We start from the raw sequence: 14,737 nt of genomic DNA on the forward strand, positions 1-14,737 counted from the left end.
CACTCCCCAGACATCATGTTATACATTTTAACATGCACGTTTATCTGTGCGTTCTCGTTCCTAAATTAGCATCATTTGGCAACGATAACGAGACAACAATTATAATAGAAGTGTTAGTGTTACATTTTTCACATCCTTATGCTTTATATTTTTCATTTTACTCAGATTTTTATTATGTTAAACTTAGTTACTTAGTATATACATGTAGTGCTGAATTTAAGGGTCTCAAGGAAACTACTAAAGAAAAAGACATCACTTTGTATCTCTGTACCTATATCAGTTTCAAGAAAATAGTATATTAATGGATAACATTTGATGTAAAATAACAATTAAAAATCAAATTGAAACATATTAAGTTATGTTGGATAAATATATTTTATACATTAGTTGAGCTATTTAACCACATTGTCTGTACAATCTTTAATTATTATCTAAAAATGTAATACAATCTATTTAATATATCTGATAATAGGTAGGTAATTCAAATAAAAGGTTTTCTACAACAATTAGTTTTTTGTATTTTGTAGATATTATTTATTATTGTTAGGTATTATTATTTTTTTAAATTATATTTTAAGTTTTAGGCATTATAGAAAAATACCAAGAAATAACTTTATAAAATAAATGTTGTAACATATTTCCAATAAATAAAAATTACACTAAATATAGGTATCTATGATATAGATTAAAATATATCGTAAAAGTAAGCTAAATATATTGATTATTAGTGAATAAACGTCATGTACAATTATAAATTAATATTTAATTGTTGAAACGAATCCTTAATAAATGGTAAGATTGTCTCACTTGTTGGTCAAATAAGAATTTCAGCTATCTGTAAACAAAATTATATTATAATATTATTCAAATAAACATTTAAAATTTATATTTATGAATAAACGGAAATTCATGAAAACGTTATAAATTATGACTTTATAATTTTTAATATTCAATTATATTATGTTATAGTGTATAAAAGTTTATTACATTTACGTCTTGCGGTGCGGCCAAAACATATAAAACTGCATCAGCTATGTTCGAGGGCTTCAGTTTTAGTATATCGGTCATATCATCAACAATTTCGGTATCCACTAATCCCGGACTGATACTCTGAAAATGACAAATAAATATAATTTTAAATAGTGGATAAAATAGTGGTAGAATAAATTATAGTTTTAATAATTCAATATATATATATCATGTATTTAAAAATAAACAAATTACAGTGACTCTGATTGCAAGGCAAAATAATTTTCGTAAACTTTCAGTTATTGAAACGCTACTGAACTTGGAAGCACTGTAGATAGATACGCTGGCTATTAACGTAGGTGGATAATATGGCCAATATCGCTGGAACAAATTTTTTTTATAATATTAGGAGTATACAATATAAGAATTTAAGTTATGATGCGTGGAGTGGTTATCCCGCAAAATGTTTGTCTACTATTTCACTTGTCTAAACTTTAAATACGTATAACTCATAAACTACTCGTCCTAAATTCGATTTTTATTTATCAAAATACTAAGAAAATTATTCTGCTTTGGAATATGAAATTTAAACTCTGCTGTCATTCAAAAAACTAAAAAACTTAAAAATATATAAGGATAAAAAATATTTAAAAATATATTTTTTAATAAAATCGTTGTTTTTTAATAACTTGGATCTATGTAAAAAAATATTTTCAAAAACATGAATACTTTTTGAAATAATGAGTGTTTTATGATAAAAGAATCACCCTGTATGTTTAATTATATACATTATATTCTTTTTTAACTTATGATGATTCAAATATGTACACATAAACCATAGACATTTTCAAAAGTGCCAAATTGTCAAAGCAAACTATCTATACATAATTTATTAATTATTATTACGATTTTTTATATTTTTATGTTATATTTTGTATATACGTATCAGGAAACCTACAAGACTGGAAATTAATGTTTGACATTAATGTGTTAACACCGAGCATTTGTAGTAAAGAAGCCGTAAATATCATGAAGGAGTTGAAAATCAACGCTCATATAATAAATATAAATAGGTAAAAAACTCTTTTAAATTAAATTTTAAGTAGAGCGATCTAAATCTACTGGTTTTACAATTATATGTTTTTTATGTTTATTATATCATTTTTTTTAGAGCAGTAAAAATGCTACAATAATTAACTTGGCTTTGGTTTATTGTTTATTATTGAAAATTGTATTTTGTTGACAAGGCGGTACTCAGTAAACATTTTCAATAAGGGAATATAGTGGCGAATAAAATAATGATGAACTAATTTCTAAGTATACGTAATGCGAGAAAATTTTAAGAAGGGAGGGGTGAATCCCTTAGATGGCTAGATACGGGGCCGATAATAGATATTTTAGAGAGTTAAATATAAAAATGCAGATACATATCTACTATACGTATATATAACCTTAAATATTTTAAATAATTTACTTATTGAAGACGTTATGTATAAAGACAAAAACTAAACAGTGACCGTAATACTAAATGATTAATATACGTATACCTATATTATTTTACAAGTGTAAATGGATTGTTCCTTGATTTCCAGCCGATAATCTTTATTTTATTCATTTATTGTATGTATATAAAATAATTATAATAATATAACACGTAGGTATATTATAATACCATAATTATGGACACGAAAGCAAATAGCAAAATTATAATATAATAACTTATATTACTAAATAACAGTATAACATATTTGTATTGATGAATTTATATACATCTTACTTATGTACTTATGTACATAATAAATGTTTCTTAAAAAATTTAATTTTGCAATTAAAGTTATAAATATATAAATTTTTAATTATAAATAATGACGAATTTTGTAATTTTTTTTCAACTTCAAAAATGCAATTATAGGTATACCTAGTTTCAATATTATTAAATTGCTACAATATATTATATTTTTGTCGAATCTATTATTAAAATGTTGAGGTTTTTTATTTAGTCATTACAATTTTATCAACAATTAAAAAAATAAAATTAAAAATTGATAAATTAAAATGCCTATAAATACGTTAAAATCGGAACAAATATTTTAATAATTTCATTGTAATTTTAAATAGATAATTTAAGTTGTAATGGAATATTTCAAGTTACAAAAATAATTATTTTTCGAATAATAACAAATTTATAAAAATCGTTTGAGGGTATATTGTTTTAATGATGCAATATTTAATTTTTTGTGATTTTATATATATGTACATAAATTTAACTTTAAAATATTTATTAATATTTTTTACTTTTAAATTATAGTAAATATCACGAAAAAAAACAAAATATTTAATAAATTCTATCATGTCTTAAAAATTCTATTATAAATATTTGTTGAATAATTCAAGTCTATATATAGTAAGTCAATCATTTGGAAATTAAAACAAAAAAATGTCCGTATTAGAAAATTGTTTTCATTGAACCCACCAAGAGTATAGCAACTAAATCCAATTTTCTGTCAGAAATCACCTTCAATATTTAAGATTAGACTTTTTGTCTACTACTATAAAAAAACACAATGTAAAGTTAATACATTCTACATTCATATTAATTAATTATGCAGAATAGTCGTGATTTTATAGAATATAATTTAATTACATACTTACCTAAAATATCACTATTTTTCAAAATTCTTGCGCTGCTTACAAATATGTCAACCAATTTCAACGTGCTTTTTACCCACGTGAAAGCTTCTTGGATGTTTTGTTTCGAACACAAATCGTCTTTGTAGTAATAAAATTCGCCCGGTTTACCAGTCAATATTTCTTGTAATTCCTGCAATATTAAAAAATTATTGACGAACGCGATTCGGTCGTATTCTGTTTAGTCTTGTTTATTTTTCTCATTTCAATATATTGGTATATTTAATATACTGTATATGTAATATACTATATTACATAGATAGTAAATATCTACTGGCTACTGCAGGCTTTTTTAAGTATAAATGTATTTATTTAATTGTATAGATTTACAAAGGAGTTCGAACTGCCTACATTTAAGACAAGAAGGGGTTGTGTAACTCAAAATCAAAGAGAATAAGTTGTAGCAAACTAGCAACATTATATAAATCATCTACAATTAAGTCATAAACATTCATCGGAATAAATGCAAAGAAGTGCTTCCACAACCTGAAAATAGAAGAGACCTATAGACCTATAGACCTATATATATATACATATATATCAGATTTGTCAAACATTAGACGAAAAAAACTTTATTTTATGTGAAGATAGTTAGATGAAATTTTTTTATTTTTATTGGAACACCAGAATTTTTTTCTAAAATTATAGTGATGCTGAAACTCTTTATGGATGGTATCTACTATTAAAAGTGTACCAATGATGTTTTAACAATAATATATACTATATAAATTATGTTCAATTCCCAGGTATTCCCAGGAAAGTATGCTTTACTTTCTAATAAAGTTGAAGCTACATATAATCGCATGATTGACCTTTTAATAGCAAATGCTTATAGGCTAGGAAAACATTTAATTGGCTTGAGTATATTGTTACCTTCAAATGATAAGTTTACAAAAGAAGCCGCTATATCTATATTTCCTTAGGAGTTATTAGTGAGTAAAGTTGATTTTATGTACCGATAACGGATAAAGTGATGAACGGCGCCGCGGTATAGTGCTATATAATTTATTCGCGTGTTATCGGTACATTTATTTTTTTCAAAATAATGGCAGATAAATAGAAGACCAAGGAATAGTTTTTGAAAGACTCTGACAATACCTATTTTTTTTTTTTAAATAAAATTGCAATTTATATTTATTTTTTAAAAATAGTAGTTATAAAATATAGGTATATTACTAATTGTTGTAGTGAGTAAAAAGATACTTATTTCTATGTTTTTCTATGTGATTCAATGTTCTGAGTTAATCGAGTAATTAATAATAATAGAAACGTATGAGTGTGGTGCTCACGAATCCCAGACAAAAACCTACGGAAAAAAGTCCACAGAAAAAAAATCCATTAACTAAAAAATGTTAATTATATGAGCTTTACATTTAATTTTTGTTTTTATTTATTTATTGAAATTATATTAGAAGTTGCTATAGATATGATATCAAAATAAGGTAGTAAAATGTAGGAACTATGCAACCAATCAAAAAAGAAAATTAACAGTAAAAATTCAAACTACATTTAAACGGCTATGTATAGACTACAATGAAGGACAATTTTTTCCGCCACCGGTGCTTACAGTTTAGTAATCGTGTTATACTAGCTGTTATGTAAGATAGTTTTGCTAACGACGAGTTTAGATTTTATCTATTTATACCACGGACTTATTTACACTGTTTTACGATAAGATGGTATTCATTCAAAAGTTAAAATAACAATAAATAGTAATATACCTAATATGACATATACATATATTATATATTATAATAATAATTAAATATTAACAATATAATAAATTAAATGGTTTTCGGTAAAAATTCTAACGTAATACTATTAGTAAAAAAAATTAATTCAACATAAGTATTAAAAAATATACTTTGTGGCATTTTAGAGCGACAGACCTTGTCTGCTCAAAATCGTTTTTCATATACGAGTACAACGATGATAGATAATAATTAAATTAAAATTTAACTTATTCATTTCAGTGACCTAATCAATATCTACTATAATATTATATAGAAGATCGGTACGTAGTTGCCCATCTTTTTTAATTTTTTAATTAATATTTTTAGCACACGTATTGATGTTTTTGATAATTATTTTTTTTGTACATATTTTTCAGATCTTTAGGTCATACAATTTGGGTCTCAGTAATGATAATGTACCTGGAAAATAATGCCTTTTAAATTAGTCTGGCGATAACATTCACCCTGAATGATCTTGTATTTGCTCCGTAATCCATATTTTAATCATATTATTTTATAGGAAATCTCCCAGAGTGCCAAATGTCTTAGATCCACATAGGTATCTACTCACCTTGAACCTGTTTTCTCTTCTGGCAAAACCGACGACGATCATCCCGCTGTCAATTATAGTCGCCTACATATAGCTGCTCTGATTCCAGACGGCGCACCCGTAACCACGGCGACGACTTTTCCTACCCATTTGTCCATTTTTGTTGAAATTGTATTGCCGCACCAAACTATCACCATGAGTTCGTCGGTGAAATTGATCTTTATTATATTAATAAAATAAATAAGAGATATTAATAAAGCGAGTTATAAATTTGACTAGGTACCTATGATAGTGATGCCTATCGCACTGACTCGGTATTCACAAGAAAAAATACTTTATATTTCAAGGGTTTTGTTATCATATGCCTCGTATTCTACTCACTACATGCACGAGTGATTGGAGAATTCTATCGACTTCGATAATGATAAGTAGGTATGTAGGTGGAATTGTATTATATATATACCAATACTCACGAAAACAGTGAATAATCTCCTCTACTCTTCAATAAACTGAGCATTTAGGCATTGTCGAAAAGGTATCTACTTGTATTTTACCCTCACTTATCACGTATAAAAATGATAATAATAATTTTCAATGCTAGAAGCTTTGATTATTATTACATGGATTACAAGTTACAAGTGTTACAACACTCAAACCCTCCTGACTATATCACAATTGGTCGTATCCCGTTTCGCTTCCAAAATAATCCCATTCAGCAACCGACCCATTTTGCCGCATTATTCTAAAACTAGTTTTTATTAAAATGTGGTTATGATTTTATGATTTATAAAGTGCTAAATAGACACAGTGAAATATTTATAATTTGAAACGATCTAAATACTATACTATTTGAAATCTGAAAATTGAAGATAACATGAAACTTCTCCAACATGAAAAATATTAAATAAGTTAAAATAATTTATAATAAATACACTAAGATTGAACAAATAATTTTCTGTCTTAAGGAAAGAGTGACAAGCGACCCTCCGCAGATGAAATGAATTGATTATTTTTCAAACAGTTCTTTTTTATTTTACATGATTATTTTTATTATGTAATTATTAATTTTCTTATTTATGACTATATACCTATATAATGGCGTATGCAAATGCAATCGTACATACATACATTAAACATTAATATAATTAATTAGTATATAATTACTAATTTGTAACTAATAAGTTATATTAAGTTACTCGAAAAATAAATTCGGCGAAATGGGAGCTGACCTTCATAATTCCCATTCTTATTAACAACTTTGAAGATGTATATCAATGAGTTTAATTATGCAAAAGGTTAAACGACGTATATGAATGATTGTTTTTGAACAAAGTCCTATTTTTGGATTCAAAATTTTTTTCACCTATATTTACACAGTCCATCCCGCCTTCACCCGTGAACCATTATTTTCTCAAAACCCCGCGCAAGAGTATTTTGGCAACGTACAAGACTGCTATCAGATAAAAACACATACAAAAACCTATCCTCGTCACTTAAATGTACTCTAAACCAAATCTTTCGACTCATTCAACTCTCCGCATTAACAGCAAAAGATAGCTTCACTCTGGAATATAACTCGCCAGTGCATAAAGCAAAAACCTCAATACTCTCCCTTAAAAAATTGGATGGCACTTAGTACAAGTCTTATGTGGACAGATCAGGTGTTTTTTGTTCTTATCTTGAGCAGGTTTTCCAATTACACTATGATATCAACGACCAATTATTCACAGAATAAATCAAAAAATCATTTGACACCTCACTATCACTTTCTCCACTCTATTTTCCACCTAAAATCTTCTCACCAGCTGAAGACTGAAGTTCATCATTACCTACTTAAAATTATTTCTCCACAAAAAACCCCTGGACTGGATTTAAACACAGCTGAAGTAGCTGACCAATTATAAAAAAAAGCCTGATCCACTTCACTCATATTCCAAATTCTGTTTTAAGGCTCTCATTCCTATTCAGTATATGTCTAAATTGTCAAGTATAAACATGATACAAAGATTCCAATCGACCACCTTGTGTGTGATAACTAAAGTCCTCTTCTACGCATAACTACACACTTCATACTTACATCAAAATTGTCTCAGAAATGTCCTCAATTATTTATTCATTTATAATAAACTGGTAATAACCCTTTTGTGTAAGCAGTATCAGGTTTATATTTTTAAGTATATTAAAGTAAGACAAAAAATAATAATGAAAATACAGTTACAAAATAATAATAATTAGACAGTGGTAAATGAAAAATAGTATTACAAAACAGCATTACATTAATAATCATATAATAATAATAATAATTAATTTGCAACTAAATTTAAAGCTAATTATACATTTCTATTAAAAACAATACGTGACATAAAGAAAAAATCTTCAAGATCAGTAATAAAATTTGCTATTTTTAATGCTCTAGGGAAGAAAGAAGTGGAGCTATAATTATTTTTATAAAATGGTACATGAAATAAGTTTGAATTTCTTAATCGGTGATTATTGTTATATTAAACTCTATCATAGAGAGCAATTCTGGGGAAAAAATATAATCATTTAACAAATATTCGACGCCATTAAAATTTGATTATCTATTTAACTTAAACTTTTCTGTATTACATTATTAATCTATTTAATTAAACATTTTAAATGTCTATAAATAGATCAAAAAGGTCAAAAATTTCAAAATATTTTACGGTTATAGAAAATAGTAATTTTGACGAACGTTTGACGAAATTCATTAAAATTTTAACTTCATACACTAAAAAATTGGTGTACATTTTATTCAACTTCTTATGTTTTGTTTTCTAATTAAAATTGATAGGGAACTATTAAAACCTTTTGACCAAGCGAAGTATTTTTTGTGATAGTACGTTATTATAAGAATAAAACTCGACACAGCAACCTTCAAGCGCTACTTGTCAGTTCAAAACACGGACTAAGATAACAAAAACCGATGAGTGATAAGTTTTCGTGTTTATAGCCGTGATCCAGTAGGTATAATAAATAAATAACAATAATATTATCTTTATTATTCACGGTGTAAGGTACTAAGGTCTATGATTATGACGAAAATTACGGCCAACAGGAATACAGGATTCATCCAGAATTTAGAAATTAGTCTCAAGTCAGTATTTACAATCTTACTATATGGTTTTCAGTAATCGACAGCATCAGTGTTTTCTAATGGTAAAATGAAAAGAACACATTGTGATGAAAATAATGACAAAGAACTCGACGATTCTTTGCTGGATTTGCATTTCCAGTCTGATGAATGTGAAAATGAATCGTTAAAGAAACCCAAAACTACAGCAATGGCTAAAGATGAAAGTTTATTTCAAAGCCAAAAAATTACTGAATCCTGTGACGATCTTGTGACTGACTATAGTGATGTATCTCAATCTCACATCAAAGATGGTAAAATAATTGTTCTATTTTTACTAAATAATAATGACACACAACTGTCATAGGATTGAATTTGGTGCAGTTTGTTTCGATGTTTAGTTTTAAATGATTTATTGCATTTTAGCTGTGCCAAATGACACAAATAAAACATCTGAAATACATGAAAAAGAAACTAATAATATGGCCATACCAAGTGAAAAAAAGAGAGTAAAGTTGTTGGAACTGTTGGAAGCTATAAGTAGTGATGATGATATTGCTATGGATAGTGAAGAAGATGGTGTTCTGGTATTTTTATTCATAATACATTAATAAATAATTTTCATAGTGTCAATATACTCAATTAATTTTTTACTTTAGGATAGTGATGATGGTGAACATTTTAATGAATATATTGATGATATAGTTACACATTTTGACCCATCTCTGTTCCAAGCCACTCCATTGAGAGTAAGTAAAGTATTTGGTTTTGTTTTAATATAATATAGTATATATTATAATTATTGTTTGATGTAACTGAAATAATTTTTGTTTTTTTTTTTATAGATTATCCAAGATCCATCTTTATCATTATTTGAATATATACATAGAAAACTAGGCGATGATTCTAAATGTAACGAAGTAGCTGAACTCATGGATTCTTTAGAGTATTTATCAAAAACTCTAGATATCAATGAAAAATGGATTATTACCGCTGAACGAACTGTTAGCATTTTGCCTAAAACGTTAAGCCACATTCTAAATATTCCAGGTATAAAACTAATGTTATGTTCATATATGAAGAATTTTATGAGGTAATTTGTTCATAATTAAAAAATATATTTTATGTTCTAGAGTATTGTCTTAAGTTATTTTCTTTGGTGAATGTAACACTCGATTTTGAGTGTGCTTTAAAAGAACATGTTTCGATGTCCACATTAATTCTTCGTCATTTGAAGGTTGGCATTCAATTGATCGAAGTACTCTGCCATTACAATGAAGATTTATCTGAACATCTAATTAAACATCATCAAATTCACAATAAATTAATTAATCTATTTTTTGTAGAACATATGAGTTTGTCTCTTAAATTAAACATATTACGTGCATTAGATTCTAGTCTTAATGGCTTAGAACCTATTCGTCTCTTTTTATGTGATAAAGTTTTTGATGGGCTCAACGGAAATCAAACCTTACTCAAAATATTGTCAATACACCAGAGGCCTCGGGTATGTTTTTTAGTTACTAGTATTTTAAGGAAAATTCATTTTTATGAATTGCTGCAAAAGATGAATACAGATATAAAAGCTTTGGATTCAAATCAAGAATTGTTATTACAAGAATGTTTAGCAGAAATTACTACTACATACAATAAAGCACCAATTTTAATGGGTTGTCCTAAAAGGTTTTTACAAGCTCACGCACAATTTGAGCTTACTCCAGCATTAACTCATTTTGATGTTTATCCAACTATTTATAGATTATTTGATGATTTATCACTCATTAACTGTTTAATAAAAGTATTAGACCAACCAAATGGCATGGGTACTCTAGAGCAAAATATACTTAAACTTTTCAAAAGTTTAATGGATTGTGATCATGGACTCAGATATTTGTGTTGCAGGCATAAAGAGTTAAATGAGTTGATAAATATACTGGATAAAGTTAATACTCAGTTCAGATTAGCATTAATTTACAAAGTAAAAGTTTTAACTCTTATAGATTATTTAAGCTATTTTTGGGAATGTAATTTAATGCAAAATTTCAGATTAGATCAAATGGATTCTGTTGATTTTCTCCATGATATGTTTTTACTAACTCAATCCACAGTTGGCAAATGTGCTGTTGTTAATGTTTTAACTATGGGAGACAACTTAGATGTAATCTTAAACTTCTTTAAATATTTAGAACAATGTAAATCAAAAAGTGATGATTTACATATTATATATTCGTTGGATTTAATGAAGATTGTATTAGAAAATGCAGAAGATGTTAGCTACTTAAAAAAATATGGTACATTGATATATGAGCTAGCATGCAAACACAATTTTTTAAATGATTTAATTGATTGGACATTTCCATCAATGAGACATTCTGCTTTTTTCCATGATGATGTCAGTGAACTTTGTAACATTGTTAAAAACAACAAAGATAACTGCTTAAATTTTAATAAAACATTAATAACTAGTTTAAGAATTTTAAGATATTTGGGATTATCTAATGACGAAACAGTATTTGAAAAGGTAGAAGACTTTGTTGAACTTAAATATAAATATATTACTTTACAAATGTATTCATATGATATGCTAGGAACCTTGTTAACTATTGTAGACAAAATATGTGGTGACTATAAGCAGCCATCGGTAAATGTTTGGAAATTAACGGGTAATAAAGCTAAAAATTTAATATCCATCATTCGACCATCAATGATGTTGATTAGATATATGATTACATTATTAATACAGACCCGGAGAGATGCTTTCAAAGATCTATCACCTATCAAAGTATTATTGGAGCTTTATAATTTAATGTTTAATGTTCCTGAATGTTCTATAATTCATGAAGATGCCACCAAAGTTGCCAAAGATATACATAAAACACTTGAGGCTTATGTAGAAATCAAAATTGGATCATCGATGGCAAATGAAGTTATTATTTGGACATTATCTTGTCCATCTGTTTTCTTCCCTGGATTGTTACTTTTATGTAAGCTATTACCTTTGCCATTACCAATTCAAACCATGAAACCTTTAGAAGAATCTGTTATTAAAACTATGATATCTTTTCGTAACATGTGGATAGATCATTTGACTAAAATAAACAGCAATTTGATTGAACTTATTACTGTTTTGAGTTCAAGTAGCTTATTGTTACAACCTCTGAAATCCTTATGTATTAATATTGCCGATTTAAGCATATCAACATGTTTGTTAGTTACTCGGACAATATTAGATGCATTGGTAAGTGTTGATAACAATGATTGTTTTAACCAATGTTTAAATTTATTAACACAATTATGTGACAATAAAAAATTTGCAACTATCAAGACAGCAGTGTTACAAATATTAAATGACGAAAAATTACATGAAAATTACAAAAAATGTATTTACAAAATATGTGAAAATATTAAAGTAAGTCATCAAGAAAATTCTCTTTTGTTTGTGCAATGTATATGTGATGCTGATATCGTACTAAGCCGTACTGGTAGTTATTCTGAAGAGAATTTACCTAGAGATAGTGTTCCTAACAAATGGTTCTATACTAATATTTTAAAAGCACTATTGAGCTCATTTGAATCTTATACAAAGTTATCTAAATTGTTTATGGTTATTAAAACATGCATAGTGATCATAAAAAACGATTATGGATTTTATCAATTCAAAATGGTTTTAGATTCATTTCCTAAACCTTTTTATAACATTTTTGACAATATAATGCAGAATTGGAATAAAGAAGATATTCATTGTTCGAATACTTTGATATCTACTGTGGAACTTTTAAACTTGTGTATTAAAAATGACATTAATACAAAAAGAAAATTATTTATGAACTCATCAATGTTGAGGAAGTATTTGAATTGGTCAAATTATGGTAAAGATCATCCTTTAAGTTTGCTGAAAGAAATTATACAAAAGGATAATAACTTGATTTGTTATGAACATTTGGTTCATCTATCAGAATTTTTAAATAATGGCCAAGAATCAGTAGAAGAGCTTGCTAAGCCTCAACTGGCTACAGTTGATTTGTTGTTATGCACATATAAAGATAGACTTTTTTATGTTGTCAATAATAGTGACAAGAACTATATAAACCAGAGTATTGATTTGTATTATGATGATATTAATAATTTGGGAGAGTGTAACATCGAAGAAGCTGTCTCAGATTTACCCGATTTTAATATTAAAGATAAAATCAATGATTTATTTAAAATTGAAGATTGCATTGTCCAACCAGATCCAATTGTTCATAAACAAGAACCTGTTGTGATAGAAAAAAAAGAAAACACTATAAATACATCCGGTAAAACAAAACTTTTAGCTACAATTAAAATTGAAATTAATAAATTCATTATTGTTTTATTGATTACATACAGTTAACACTTCTACACCTATAATTCGTCATAAAGTATTTAGCAGACTTGGAACAATACAACGATCTGACGCCTTCCGAAACCGTTCACCCAACACATCTAGGCCACCATCATTACACGTTGATGATTTTGTTGCAATGGAAACAAGAAATGTTAGACAACCCAGATATAAATTGCCTATTCAACCCATTCAAGTAAATAAGCTCATTAATACATGATTTATGTGATCAATTAAATTTTTAATATTTTAATTGCTTTTTGTGTTATATTAGGATCTGAATATAAGACTGCGTGAAAGACAAATGGCATATGAACGTTCATATAGTCTTTTAAGCCCATATAAATCACATTTAAGTAAGATTTAAATCATTGTTTTTTTTTTCATTGTTATCAAAAATATTTAATTTTAGGTTTACATAATTGGCATGCACAATTTAATGCCATGGCTCATTTACGTGCAGATTATCGTCAAACAATGAGTAGTAGACATCTAGAAATTCATAGGCATTCATTAGTAGCTGAGTGGAGACAACTCAGAGTAGAGGCTGAACTTAGGAAAAATTTAGCATATTCTAGGAGATAAATAATAAATAATTTATAGTCTGAGTTAATTAATATATTAATATGTTTTTATTATAAAAATATATTTCAACCAATAAATGTACAAATAATTTGTAAAATATCCAATATACAACAAAACAATTTATTATTCTTATACATTATATGATTTTTTGTTCAATTTTAACATTAGTTAATTCATTTGAAGAATTCATATTATTTATTTAGCTATACATAAAATTGAAGTTTGGGATATTGATTTAATGTAATGCACGATTCCTGTTTTAATTAATTGTTATACAAATGAGCACAATAAAATGTAAAAAAAAAAAAATTACAATATTAATAATGCAGAATACTTAAATAGTAGGTAAATAGTAGTATTATTTGTGGTTAAATTACATGGTTATTGTTATTGTTCTAATACTGTTTTATATTGTATGCACACATTATTTTCTCTAATATATTATAACAAACTATTTTCATATAATATAATGCATATACAACAATTAATAGTTTGTTCTTATTTAGTAATAAAATGTATGTTTAACACTGTACGATTCCCCCATTTTTAAATTAAATATTAAACAGTAAACATGTGCATTATATATATTGTTTTTAAATGATAAATAGTAATAATAATAATATGATATATTGATATGTTTAATAATTTATAACAATTTTAAAATATTTTTTGATAATTAGTATTAAAATTAATCAAACAACATCACTAATATTGCAAATAATACAGTGAACACAACACTTTTGTGAGCAACA

At 26.6% G+C, this 14,737-nt stretch overlaps 1 protein-coding gene and 1 pseudogene across 1 annotated transcript; one reads left to right on the forward strand and one right to left on the reverse strand.

Moving 5' to 3' along the window:
• Positions 1–748: 748 nt before the first annotated feature.
• Positions 749–6,294, reverse strand: LOC113559393 (annotated as a pseudogene).
• Positions 6,295–8,769: 2,475 nt separating this feature from the next.
• On the forward strand, positions 8,770–14,096 carry LOC113549198 (protein virilizer homolog). Its single transcript, XM_026950389.1, has 8 exons — positions 8,770–9,348; positions 9,461–9,621; positions 9,694–9,783; positions 9,880–10,084; positions 10,168–13,332; positions 13,406–13,596; positions 13,675–13,756; positions 13,813–14,096. The coding sequence occupies exons 1-8, from the start codon at positions 9,126–9,128 to the stop codon at positions 13,983–13,985; spliced, it is 4,290 nt and encodes a 1,429-aa protein (XP_026806190.1). The 5' UTR covers positions 8,770–9,125; the 3' UTR covers positions 13,986–14,096.
• The last annotated feature ends 641 nt before the right edge of the window (positions 14,097–14,737 follow it).

Source organism: Rhopalosiphum maidis, chromosome 1, assembly GCF_003676215.2.
Source record: "Rhopalosiphum maidis isolate BTI-1 chromosome 1, ASM367621v3, whole genome shotgun sequence".
Classification (NCBI taxonomy): Eukaryota; Metazoa; Arthropoda; class Insecta; order Hemiptera; family Aphididae; genus Rhopalosiphum; species Rhopalosiphum maidis.